The sequence below is a fragment of the Mobula hypostoma genome, chromosome 5, assembly GCF_963921235.1.
Source record: "Mobula hypostoma chromosome 5, sMobHyp1.1, whole genome shotgun sequence".
In the NCBI taxonomy this organism is placed as follows: domain Eukaryota; kingdom Metazoa; phylum Chordata; class Chondrichthyes; order Myliobatiformes; family Myliobatidae; genus Mobula; species Mobula hypostoma.
This window is the reverse complement of record NC_086101.1, coordinates 151,300,409-151,314,493: the sequence shown is the minus strand read 5'-3', so window position 1 is coordinate 151,314,493 and position 14,085 is coordinate 151,300,409. Positions and strand designations below refer to the sequence as shown.

Here is a 14,085-nt window from a genome sequence, read left to right as displayed (position 1 = left end):
TACCTTAAGTGTTCAGTGGTTCATTAAATCAATAGCACTCTGATAGTGAACTCCTCATGGAGTTCAGTGGCAGACCATCAGCCTCTTACACTTCCCATCAGTTTCTTGGGTACTCTGCAGATGAACTCACACCAGGAACAGCAAATCCATCACTTCAGTAGAGGGAAATAGTTGTACAGGCAATGCATTATTTAAATTTAATTTCTTCAGTTCATTAAATTTCAGAACAATTCTTTGATTTTTCAATTGTCCCTGAATGTTAATGCTCAGAGGCATTAAAGACTTCCACGGGCTGGACAGCAGTTGGGGTCTGCATTGTTTTGGCATGAATGATTGGCTTCTGATCTTGTCATGTGTTAACAACCAATTGTGCAGAGGATTGGCACATCTGTTGCTATTTAGGGTCTAGTTACTTAGGGCACTAACTCCTATTTAGGTCAGAAAAGCTTCTCCAGAACCTGATAATAGCAGTAAGTTCACAGAAATTTAATACCACCATAGACTTGGTTCACAGAAGCAATTCTTGAGAAAGAATTTCCTAGAAGTGGCACATTCTCATCACCCACCTAGTGCAAACTTGTGTGAGTGTTTCAGCAGTAACTTGGTCCATTAGTCAGCTTTGACTGATTTGAAAAGGCATTGTGCAGGGATTTCTGATCTCATGTTGCAGAACTTAAGGAAGTTTCTCCCTCCCCCCCACCCCAACTCCAAGAAATGCTTTGACAGCTGGGAAAAGTACACTCCTTAGATGCACCAGCTCTTAGTTTGATCATTCTTTTAGTGTCACTGATATTAATGAATAATCAAAAAAAGCTATTAAATTCAAATAAAAATTTGTAAATTATAGAAAATTCTCAATTTTCAGGGAAAATTTGGGCAACTTATCACCTGAATAATTTGCCTTTAAAGGTATTAAGGATGAGCATCTAATTATGAATTTTAATGTAAATATAACTTTCATTTAAAATCATTTTTTAGGGCAGAGTTAAAAGATTACAAAAGTCATAGGTGTTACTCACGTATTAAACATAATTTCAGATTACCTTCGCAGTTTTTCACAGCACAAGATCTGTTTGTCGTAACAAAAATTTCAAACTGGTTAGCTGTGCAAAAACGTTCGATTCTACTACAGGTTTCCCCCGCCATCCGAAGGTAGAGCGTTCCTATGAAATGGTTCGTAAGCCAGAATGTCGTAAAGCGAAGAAGCAATTACCATTAATTTACATGGGAAAAATTTGTGAGCATTCGCAGACCCAGAAATAACCTTCCAAATCATGCCAAATAACACACAATACCTAAAATAACAGTAACATGTAGTAAAAGCAGGAATGATATGATGAATACACAGCCTATATAAAGTAGAAATACTTTTCCACAATCATTGCCGCACTGCTCTCCGTAGCGAAAATCTCACGCAAGCGCCGTCGGCAGACAATCTCACTCAAGCGCTCTCGGCAGAAACACGGCGCAAGTGCTCTCCAAATCATACTAAATAACACATAAAAATACACAGCTGATATAAAGGTAGAAATAATGTATGTACAGTGTAGTATCACGGCAGTCAGGAAGACAGCGCCGAGCACAGTGATGATGGTGTGTTAGGCTGAGTCGTCGAAGTCTGGGGTGGTGCAATGGCCCCCACCCTCCGGGCAGCGAACTGAAGCTGATCCACGAAGAATGCAGAGGTACAGTGGTGGCCGGGAGGCACCCAGCACATCTTTAAGAAAAAAGCCGAAACAAACAAGCTAATTAATTACGTGTCCGGCAGCACCTAATTAATTAGTTTGTTTATTTCGGCTTTTTTCTTAAAGATGTGCTGTGTGCCTCCGGGTTACCGCTGCATTCTCCGCGAATCGGTATTTGTCCGCGGCCCGGGGTTGGGACCACTAGGGTGTCGTGTCATCTCATCGTCATCTCATCATTGATCAGGGCAGGCAGGTCATCTTCTTTGGCGAAGATCGAGGTTCGTCGTCTGATGTGGAAGGCTTGCTTGACTGCTTAGCCTCGTGCATTTTTTGATCATATAGTTCTTTGTAAACACTCAAACCATCCTGCAAATATGCCCCAAACCGACGTACCCTTTCAAAATTAAAGTCGTATCGTTGCAGCGAAAATCTCACGCAGTTGCTTCACGTTCAGTTCCTGGACGACTTCACTTTTGGTCCGTTCGCTACTACATTTGGTTTCGATTGTTATCCTTTCCTCTTCCAATTGCATCAGCTCTTCATCTATCAGTTCTTGGTCACGGGATGCCAAAACCTCTTCAACATCATCATCTTCAACTTCCAAAAGCCAAACTCACTTTGTCCTTACTTCGTTCACCACGATCAAAATGCTTAATTTTTTTCTAGTTTTAGGCTAAGTGTAACACCCTTACGAGCTCTTTTAGGCTTTTCCAATACCTTAGAACTCACCTTGCTAACAGATGCTCACAGGCACGTGTGTAAGCAATGCCGGCTAGAATGCAGTTCCAGGGGAGAGCGGCTGCTCGGGGCGCGCGCTGCCTTTTTCGTAACAGTGAAAACACCTTCTGTTAGCGAAAACAAGTAACTAATGTAGGTCTTTCGTAACATTGAGGTTTCGTAAAGCAGACGTTCGAAAAGCGAGGGACCCCTGTATATTTTAGTATTAGGAGATTGAATTTACCATTTGTGCATTTGCAAATCTACCACATGATCACCAAAACTATTTGCTGTATTTATCTTTAATATTACATTGAATGGAGGGTCTCTGCTTGAAAGAATAACTTTGATTATGAATAATCATATTTTCCCGCGGTGAGCTTGTATTGCATGTGCATACCTATGGCATTGGTTAAAGCAATTAGTAGCAATGTCAGAGTTAGCTGTTGACCTTTGTTTGCATTAGGAAAGAATACTTAACAGATTTTTTTTACATGGAAGTGCTTTACACTGTATTTGTATATATGATGTTTTTGAAAATGAATATTTATTCTCTAACCCATCTTTACTTTGTAACAGTGAAATTTGCACCAAAAGTTGCATTTGTCAAAAATGCTTTTAACTGATTTTGAAGGATTTCTTTAGAAGATGTCTGTTTTAAATATTGATAAAATTGCTTAATTTTGCAATCCTGTAAATGTTTGCACTTCTTATCTTTTACAGAGGCCCATTAGATGTAATGGCTGATTGCAAGGTAGTGTTTTTCGATGAAATATACAAGATTGAAGAAACTGGAGCTGAGCCAATTACACATGCCGATGGCCAGTTTAAAAGTACGATGCTGATTATATGCAAAGACTTGTGTATACTGATAATTTAATCTGTGGACAGTACTTAATTCAAACAATTGTTTTGATTTTATTTTCCTTCACTACTTCTCCAGGGAAGAGTGGACCTGAATGTAAACACTGCAAGGCAGATCCTGATAGAGAATGCAGATTCTGTGCCTGTCGATTATGTGGTGGGAAGCAGGATCCAGATATGCAGCTGTTGTGTGACGAGTGTAACATGGCGTATCACACATACTGCTTGAACCCACCCCTCAGCCACATACCAGAAGATGAAGACTGGTAAATTTTGTCTAGATGAATATCATTTTGGTTGGTTGGTGGGACAAGGGAAAGAGCAGAAGAATCTTTATGCCTTTTCAGAGGGCTATGAATTTAATTAAAACCGCCCACTAAAAGTATGTACTAGGTTATAATTACAGATGATCTCCTGGTTACAAGCATCTGATTTATAGGGTAGATACAAGTGGTGTCCCATATTGTTAAATGTCTGCCATACATTTATTCCTACAAACAGCAGAACTAGGCTGATTTTGATTTCTTGCTTGTGGGTGCTGTTGAATTTGCTACTGAACTTGGTGCATCTACAGTTGTTTTTTTCCTTAATCCCAATTTTCTGACCACTATTTGATATTTGCCTTGGATCTTCACCATTGTCACTCTTCAGATACTTACTCAACCAGTGCATATGGTTAGCATAATTTTTGTTTCTTATAGCGGTGTGTAATAACACCTTTTATTTTGTATATAAAAAAAAACACAAGAAGCTGGTCTTTTGCAGTTGGGCTTAACTAACTTGGCTCCACTTACAAATCTACAAATAGTTCTCGAAAGATGTGCCTTTACTTCATTGTGAAGGCACACAATGAAGGAAACAGATGAATAATTCAGAATTCTGAATCATTTATTGGCACTAGAATGAGAAATCAGTTTTGGAATAAAACTACAGCCAATTTAGTAACCTAAGACTACATGTAAAAAGAACAATATCTAGTTTACAGAGAGCTGATTGCCAGCTTTCAGTTGCTTGTTAGGATCATAGTACTGCCTGCAGAAGTTTATATGTTTGATAACAATTTAGATTATCTTTGGTTGTAGTAGCAACCTACTAAAGCAGCAGAAGTGACATTTGGCACCAGTGTTCTAACCTGCTGTTTTTGTGGAAGTCAGTATTATTAGGCCCATCTGCCATTGGGCAAGTTCATGCAAAGTCACATAGTGAACTATTCTTTCCAATTCTGAAACAACAATTGGTAATAAGTTCCAAATGTGGCATTAGCAAATAATCTACAAGAAATTGCTTTACTACAAGGAAGTGAAGAGAGTTGTGGACACAGCACATCATGGCAACCAGCCTCCCTTCCCTGAATTTTCTCTACACTTCTTGCTGTCTCGGTAAAGCAGCCAGCATAATCAAGGACACCACCCACCCTGGCCATTCTCTTTTCTCCCCTCTCTCTTCAAGCAGAAGATAAAGAGCCTGAAAGCACATACCATCAGCCTCAAGGACAATTTATATCCCACTGTTATAAGACTATTGAGTGTTTCACCAGTGCAGTAAGATGGGCTCCTGACCTCACCTTCTACCTCATTGTGACCTTGTATGGAAGTTACATCAAAGAAAAGGTTAAAATGGTACGCTAACAGACATTTCATACAGCCTTTTCTTAGTGTGGGAATTCAGTAAGGGCAAGAGTCAACAGAGACAGTGTGCAGACGTAGTGCGGTCATCCAGACTGAAAGCCTAACTCCCTTTTGTACAGCTTTTCTGTCCAAGCCTGGGAATCTAAGTCACCAAGCATAACAAGACAAGATAACGATGCAAATGAAGGATCCTACTGCAACGCTTATTATTGGACAGTTATTTTTATAATTCTGAAGTATTTTTGGCCTTTAACACGTCACTTTGTTTTGTTATTAACACCTGAAATATGTATTACAAAAGTATGCATTACTTGTACTTTATGTAAATGATGGGATTTGGAAGTGAATAAAATTTGTATTGAGATGCTCAATATTGGTATCTAACTCATCAATTTCGGAATAAAAGTGGCACTTCTTTGTTCAAACTTCGGAACAGTTCAGATCAGAGCAGGGCTGGCCCCGCTGTTCAAGTGTTACTGAGCAATGAGTGCCAGTTTCCGGAGTCCCATTAATTGGCAATGGCACTTGCACCTTGCTCTTTACCTACATTGCAGTTCCTCAGTATTGTAAAACTTCATTCTGCACTCAGTTATTGTTTTACCTTGTACTATCTCAGTGCACTGTTGTAATGAATTAATCTGTGGACAGTATGCAAGACAGTTTTTTCACTGCACCTTGGTACATGCGACAATAATAAACCAATTTACCATTCACTTGTGTGGGTTGACAAAACTTAATTGGATGAAACAATCTTAAATAGCTCAAAATTTGATTAAATTGATGCACTATTGATTGTATTATGTCTTGTGGACCATAAAGATTTTATGCTTATTAAATGTAATTGGTTTTGGGATTGATGTCAGCCCTGTGCTGAGCTAACAAAATACCATGGATGACTGTCTTTGTTTTTCTGAACTGTTGTTATTTTTCTGTCATGCTTCGTGACTGAAGTTTTGATTTGAATCCTTGGTCTTTCATTACGTTCGATATCAGTCATGTTATTCTCTATTTAAACACTATGTATCTGCAGGTATTGCCCCTCCTGTAAAAATGATACAAGCGAAGTTGTCCGAGCAGGAGAAAAACTTAAAGAAAGTAAAAAGAAGGCCAAGATGCCCTCTGCCAGCACTGCAAGTCAGAGAGACTGGGGCAAGGTGGGTACAGCTGCTTGTCCATTACCATTTCATGTGTGTACATTCATTTGAGTGCTTGTTTAATTATCAATTTACTTCTTGCAATCTATCACATATCCTTAGGGTATGGCCTGTGTTGGTCGCACAAAGGAATGCACAATAGTTCCTTCTAACCATTATGGTCCCATACCTGGAACTCCTGTTGGTACAATGTGGAAGTTCAGAGTTCAGGTGTGTACCATTCTTTAATTTCTTCCATTTCTCAGCATTTGTTGGTGATTTATTTTATTTTGACAATAATACTCAATCTTGAGGAATCCTATTTCGAATCGTGTAACAGATCTGGAAGATCTCTGTTTCTTTTTATGATTTTGTTAATGATAGATAAAAAAAAATTGGCATGATTGTTGATCACCTGATGAGCAATTTGATTGCTACCTGTTTAAATTTGGATGCTTTGTTGCCGCAAGGTGAGTGAAGCAGGTGTTCACAGGCCACATGTCGGAGGGATTCATGGACGGAGCAATGATGGAGCCTACTCCCTGGTGCTCGCTGGAGGCTTTGAGGATGAAGTGGTATGTGATTTAAACTAGTATCCTCTACACAGTAATGAAAACAAAATGTTGGATATTCTCAGAAGGTCGGTCAGCATCTGTGGAATGCGAAACAGGGTTAATGTTTCCAGTCGGTGAACTCTAAAGTTAGAGATTAAACAAGTTTTACGTTGCAACAGGGAGGAGAACAGAATTGAAGGTTTGTAGTAAAACAGAAGTTTGAAGAAGTTATGAAAGGCAGATCCATAGGTGCTGAAAATGGAAATGTAAGCTTAATTTTCTGAAATTTTTGAACTTGTATTGTGATACACTGACTGAAAGATAGGGTACAAATTATCCAGCTTCATTGGAATGTCGCAGAAACAGTGAGCAGGCACCTGGAAGCTTAGCCTCACCTTGCAGAGTGAATGCGCACCACTTAACTCATTTGTACCTGGTCTTCCCAGTGCACAGGAGGATTTAATTTTCTGATTCCATTCTGTTGATGTTACCGTTCAAATCATGGCATCCTTTTTCCTTTTTCCGCAGTTGGGAATTTTCTTCCATTGTTATGGACTGATCCTTTTGCCACATCCCTTCTTTGTCCTGCAAGTCTGGACTTGCCCTTCCCCTTGTCATTGCCTTTTACTTCACCAATCTCTACATTCAGCAGTAAATCTTGTATTTTCAGTGCCTCCATCATGATGCCTTCCGAAGTGTGTGTTACAGTTTCACTGTCCCAAAGGTTCCGTTCCTTTTGTGAAAGTATGGTATATTTCTCACCATTACATCCTCACTTTCCATGATGAACCCAGGAAGTGTAATTTGACGTCCTGTTTTCTCATCATCAAGCACGCATTACCTTTGAGGTAGATTATTAGTACTAATTTGGGATTGGCATAATACATATTATTCAGAGTGGTATTTCTGCATGGGGGTGGGGGTACAAATGATGATTAGACGATGTTTATACAGAACATATATCCACAGAAATTATCCCAAGCCTCAGCTATGTCAATAGTCTACAATTCTCTCCTGCTCTGAAGTTTCTGAACTTGGCTCATGCATAATTCCTTTGAAGTTCAGCGCAAAAATGAGGTACAACTAATCATCTTCACATTATAGATCAATGATTATTTAACTTTACAGACTTCCAGACTCTTAGCTGAGTTCAGAAATTTCATGTGACGTTCCTGTTGTTCTGATTTATATGCTGGACATCACTTTCTTTACTTTTACTGTTTCTGTCTCACACCATTATCCCCTTTGTTACTTAATCACTCATATCATGTATCCGATCATTGTTTCCTCTTCTTGCTGATCTTGTTCATCCCTTTATCACTAATTATCCAAACCTGGTGAGAGATTATCAACTGTTTCTCACTCCGGATGCTACTGTATATTAGCATTTTACAGTTGTTATATTTCAGATTGATAGCATGTGCTATTGTTTTAGTTTTCTAAATTGTATTCTGTTTTCCTTTGTATTATTTCAGTTTTTTTTTGGAATGATATGCTTGGCTGGCATGCAACCAAAAGTTTTTCCACTGTATCTTGGTAAACTTGACAATAATAAACCAAGCATGCATGTTTGCCTTCTTCGACTTACTGTTTATTTAATTTGAAATACTGAAGGATAGCTGGTTGATCCTCAGAACAAGAGACACCGGTTCACTGTATAATCATTTCACCCTTTCATGGGACTTGGATGTTGCTGGCTATGCTGATATTTATAATCCATTACTTCGTGCCCTAGGACTGAGAAGCTTCTAAGAGTCAACCACATTAGCTGATCTGGGGTCACATGTGGCAACACTGACTGATACAAATTTGAGTTTTCATGACATTTAACTAGCTTTATGGCCAGTCTTACTGAAGTATTACATTTTGTCTGATTACTCAAATTTAAAATCTCTGCAACAGAAAATATTAGAAACACTCACCAGGTCAGCCTGCACCTGTGGATATGGTTCAGGGCTGATGGAAGGTCTTCGACAGAATGTTTCCAGCATTTTCTGTTTCAGCTTCAAATATCCATCATCTGCATTTTTGTTTGATTTGCATTTGCTCCCTGTAATCTGACTTCTGGTCCACTAATTTAATGACTACATTAAAATATTCTCTGGTTTTAAAAATGCATCTATACACAAATTGGCATGGTCATACATAAATTAGTACACAAATGCATGTAACCTTCTTTCAATTTTGTCCCTAGTGAAGATGCACTAGCTATCCTTTAGTATTTTTCAAGTATTCAGTTTCAGACTGTGAGAGAATGATCTGATCAGAACGGTGCTCACAAACGGATGTCAGCCTTTCATAAACAAAAACAGGAACGCACTCGACAGGTCAGTCAGCAATTGCGATGAAGGGTCAATGATCCAGAAGGTTGATTGTTTCTCCCTCTATGGATGCAGTTTGACTTGCTGAGTTTTTCCAACATTATATGTTTTAGTTTTCAATATCCAACATTTTCATTCTTTGTTCCACTGCTTTTCCAGCTGCTAGAGATTACTGAGTAGTAATGAAGAGTTATTGTTAGCTGAACTTATTCCATCCTGCCCAACATTAGTTGGTAGTTCTAAGAAAATCATAATTTTTCATTATCTGAGCAAGATAACACAGATCAGGAGTAAAGCCAGCACAGTCCTCGTACTCAAAAGCAGGATTCTACTTTTCTAACTGTAAAATCAAAGAAGTTGTTTAATGTTGCTGCCTATTTGAACTTGCACTCTATATTCTTGGCAGTGATTCATCAAGCTCTGCAGCACAAGTGGGGATATAGTGTTTCAAAATGATACAGCGAGGAAATTATATTAATGAACAGTACACATTTGAAAATTGCAGCCCTTGACGCCATAATTAGTCATTGTATTAAAAAAAACAAAGAGTGGAAACAAATATAAACATAATATGTTCTTAAAAAGAAGTTCTGTGATGAAATAGTCCTCACACAATTTTAGACTAAGAGATAGGTGGTCAAGGAAATCAAGACAATTATGTACATTGCAGTAAAGAATGGTTTGACATAATGGGGCCCATGACTTATTTATGATACTCTTTCTGCTTTATCTTTTGTATCTATCTTGTTTTATGTAAAATAATTGATATTATTGAGACACGGCTTACAAAGTGTTAAGATGCGTGGCCTTTTGCTTTATTTTTTATTTAGAGATATTGCATGACAACATGCCCTTCTGGCTTAGTGAGGCCAAGTACACCCATGTGACTAATTAACTTACTAACCTGTTTCTCTTTGGAAAGTGAGAGAAAACTTGAGCTTCTGGAGGGAAACCATGTGGTCATGGGGAGAACGTACAAACTTGTTAAAGACAGCCGTGGAGTAGTGTGTTGCTAACTACTACACTACACTTCTGTCCACTGTTATGGGACTAGATAGGGAAGATATTAGCAATCATTTCTCCCTGTAGTGGGGTGTACAAGACAAGAGGGTGTAAGTGTATGGTGAGAGGATGAGAGTTTAGAAAAGTGAGAGGGAAATTTTGTTCCACACAGAGGGTAAATGGATTCTGGGACGTACTGCCTGAAGCTGTGGTAAAATTTAAATTTCCCTGTTTATGGCCAGTCCAAAAGTGGTTCCAACTTGAAGATTTGTCCTTTGTTGCATAAGTGAACTGATGATCAATCTTCACCACAGAAATATTAAGCATTAAGGTTACAGGGAAACTTGGCTGTGTAGTTCCTGAATTGGCTTGCCTATAGAAGGCAGTAGGTGGTTATAGGTGGAGCTATTTTTGCTTGGAGGTTGGTGACCAGTGGTGTTCTACAGGGATCTGTTCTTGGACCCCTGCTGTTTGTAAATTTTATAAATTACTTGGATGAGGAAGTCGAAGGGGTGGTTAGTAATTCTGCAGATGGCATGAAGTTTTGTGGTGGTGTGGATAGTGTAGAAGGCTGCCATAGATTACAGTGGGACATTTACAGGATGCAAATGTGGGCTAAGAAGGGGCAGATGAAATTCAACCCAGAAGAGCGTGAAGTGATTCACTTTGGAAAGGTCAAAATTGAAGGCAGAGTACAGTGTTAATGGCAGGATTCTCAGCAATGTTGAGGAACAGGGGGAACTTGGGGTCAATGCCCATAGTTCTCTCAAAGTTGCCGTGCAAGTTGATAGGGTTGTTAAGAAGGTACATTGTCATTCATTTGTCAGGGATTGAGTTCAAGAATCGTGAGATAATGTTGCAGCTCTGTAAGTTAGACCACACTTGGAATATTGTGTTCACTTCTGGTTGTCTCATTATAGGAAGGATGTGGAAGCTTTCGAGAAGGTGCAGAGGAGATTTACCAGGATGCTGCCTGGATTAGGGAGCAGGTATTATGAGGATAGATTGAGCGAGCTAGGAGAATGAGAGGTGATTTCATAAAGGTGTACAAGACAAGAGTTTAGATAGAATGGTTAGCCAGATACTTTCTTCCAGAGCGGAAATGTCTAATATGAGGAGGCATATTTCTGAGATGCTTGGAGAGATGTCAGAGGTAAGTTCTTCACACAGAGAATGATGGGTACATGGAATGCCCTGCCAGGGATGGGAGGGGGCTATGTGGGAGGGAAAAGTTATGCTAACCTTAGAGTAGGTTAAAACGATGGCACAACTTTGTGGGCCGAAGAGCCTGTACTGTGCTATATTTCTATATTCTATGTTCAAGTTGTCCTGATCTGGATAATTTGAACTATCTGTTAATTTGAAGCATCTGATAATTTAGTTGGCTGGGTTGTCATGAATTAACACAAATGCTTGCTTGTTGAGAATGTATACCCAATTCAACCTGAAGGTGACACAAATGGTTAGGTTCTTTTGCACTCTGTCAGGTAGCTGAGCTCCACTTCAGATCCTGATGTTATCATTGTCAGTTCATAATGTTACCAGGTCATACCTTTCCCACGGTGTGATTACTGATAGAGCAGAAATTCTGTAATTCTGAGCACATTGACTTAAAATACAGCTGTCTGGGTCATGCCTGTGATGCTTCTGCAAGCAAGTTTCTCATTGTGCCCATTGCTCGTTGCACTTGGACACATGACAATAAACTTGACTTGAGAAAAGCTCTGTAGCTGATGTGTTTATTTTTAATAGGATCGAGGCAATGAATTTACATACACTGGAAGCGGTGGGCGAGACCTTTCTGGAAATAAGAGAATTGGGGAGCAATCATATGATCAGACTCTCACCAACATGAACAGGTAAGGTTTGCCATTTATGGGTTGTCCTTTTATGGATTTTGTATAATGCAACCAGGTGTTCACAGCAGAGTTCAGTGTGACAGAATGAATTCTAATGCCATGTAACACAAAAGTACTGCAACATACTCGCAATTTATTTTGTTTGCAGAGAAATTTCAAAGACCTATTGATTTTGTACTTGGTCTCATTACTTCAGAAAATGTTGTAATTTGCTTCTGGTTGATGAATTATTTGTCAAACTTTTGATTTGCAGCCTCAGTCAAACCAGGTATTGCGAAGTTTCACAAACAAACAGTATTTAGGCATATCATAATTAGTCTATTATGTTTTACTGAGGGATAAATTCTCTCAATGAAATAAGCAAGTGGGGGAATCAGTTTCAGAAAAAGTGCTGGAGATAATCAACAGGTAATTCGAGCTTGATCATGTAATCCAGTGGTCCCCAACCACCGGGCCGTGAGGAAACGATATGATTTGGTGATATGAGTCAGCTGCACCTTTCCTCATTCCCTGTCACGGCCACTGTTGAACGCACGCGAGGTCATTACCCGCGCGTCATCCATGTCAGCGTGGGAAGGAGATCAACTCCTCAAGCTTGCAAATGAAGGCGGGCTGAAAAGTATGTTTGACATAACATCTCTGCCGGCATTCTGGATCAAAGTCAGGGCTAAATATCCTGAGATAGCCACGAAAGCTCTGAAAGCGTTGCTTCCATTTCCAACATTTTTCTGCGAAGCGGAGTTTCCTGCATTGAACGCAACAAAAACTAAACTGTGGAATAGACTGGACATAAGGAACCCCCTTCGAGTATCGCTGTCACCCATCACCCCTCGATAGGACCGTCTTGTTGCAGGAAAACAAGCCCAGGGCTCCCACTGATTCAGCGATATTGGTGTGTTGCAATGATTTTATATGTTCATACGGGGAAAATATGTGCTTTTTTTTAATATCCAAATGTTACTTAAAATGTTATGATGCTATTGACTTATATAACCATATAACAATTACAGCACGGAAACAGGCCATCTCGTCCCTTCTAGTCCGTAAGCTACTCTTACCTAGTGCCACCGACCTGCACTCAGCCCATAACCCTCCATTCCTTTCCTGTCCATATACCTATCCAATTTTTCTTTAAATGATAATATCAAACCTGCCTCGCCACTTCTACTAAATGTTTGTTCAACACTTACTTCAAGCTCCCCTGATAATTGACTTATCACTATGTTCATGTGAGGAAAATATGCGCTGTGTGTTTAATATTAAATTGGTTAGATAAATCCTTTTAGAAATGAAATTGAGTGTATTAGCCACTTACCACCTTTTTTCCGGTCGTGATTAACCCCTCCCCCCCCCCCGAACGGAATCGCCAAAAACGATTTGCAGAAAAAAAAATCGGCAGGTACACGCATTCGCAGGTCACGCATGTGCACTGGTGCCGGCGCAAGGCTTCGTGGTCATTGTAGTCTTTCTCCGGGTAAACACAACGTATTTGACTGCTACTCTTGTCCGTTGGCAACCCTACCCCCGCCCTGGGGTCGGCCGGTCCGCAAGAATATTGTCAATATTAAACCGGTCTGCAGTGCAAAAAAGGTTGGGGACCCCTGATGTAACCTCCTGAGAGAAGAGCGTATTTTTTTCCCAACCTGAGCAAAAAATGAGCATCTCAGCTGTTAATGTGAACCCCTGTATTAGGAAAAAAAGAATGGATGGCATTTATATAAAAAAAAAGTGAAGTACATCCAAGAGAAAGAAATTATTTTTGAATTAGAATATACTCATGAAGAATTAAGCTCACGGAATTGGTGTGATATTTGAAAATGTAATTTGATGTTTGTACATAATATACTGTATATTGCGTATCCTCATTTGAAGAAGAATTTTAATAATATTTTTGTTTAGTGAAAATCAAATCCAAACAATGAGGCAGTATCACTGTTCTTGCTTTCCCAGGTTAGTAGTGAAATGGAAGGAAGGCATTTGGCCCACTAAACTGATGCGGGTTCTCAGAATCACATTGCCTTGTACAGGTCTTCTCTTTGTTAAGAACTCCCAATTTATGGACAGTCTGTGCACATGATGGACACAGAAGATTCTGCAGATGCTGGAAATCATGAGTAAAACAGCACAAACTACTGGAAGAAATCAGCAAGTCAGGCCGTCTTTATGGAGGGGAGTAAACGATTGATGTTTCTGACTGAGACTCTTCATCAGTCCCAATGAAGGGTTTAAGTTCTGTGTCATTGGTGCTATCTGCTATACCAGATTGGAGCCCCATCGTAAGGACTTAAGGCTCATAAAACCTGTTCTTCTCAGCAAAATTGT

General features: G+C 39.5%; 1 protein-coding gene across 1 annotated transcript in view; it reads left to right on the top strand.

Moving 5' to 3' along the window:
• The window catches only part of LOC134347076 (E3 ubiquitin-protein ligase UHRF1-like), a 142,637-nt gene that overhangs the window by 119,095 nt on the left and 9,457 nt on the right, over positions 1–14,085 (top strand). Inside the window, exons 5-10 of the mRNA XM_063049183.1 lie at positions 3,126–3,235; positions 3,346–3,532; positions 5,925–6,048; positions 6,151–6,258; positions 6,498–6,602; positions 11,657–11,763. Coding sequence (XP_062905253.1) covers positions 3,126–3,235; positions 3,346–3,532; positions 5,925–6,048; positions 6,151–6,258; positions 6,498–6,602; positions 11,657–11,763 — 741 coding nt within the window. The remainder of the gene's footprint in view (positions 1–3,125; positions 3,236–3,345; positions 3,533–5,924; positions 6,049–6,150; positions 6,259–6,497; positions 6,603–11,656; positions 11,764–14,085) is intronic.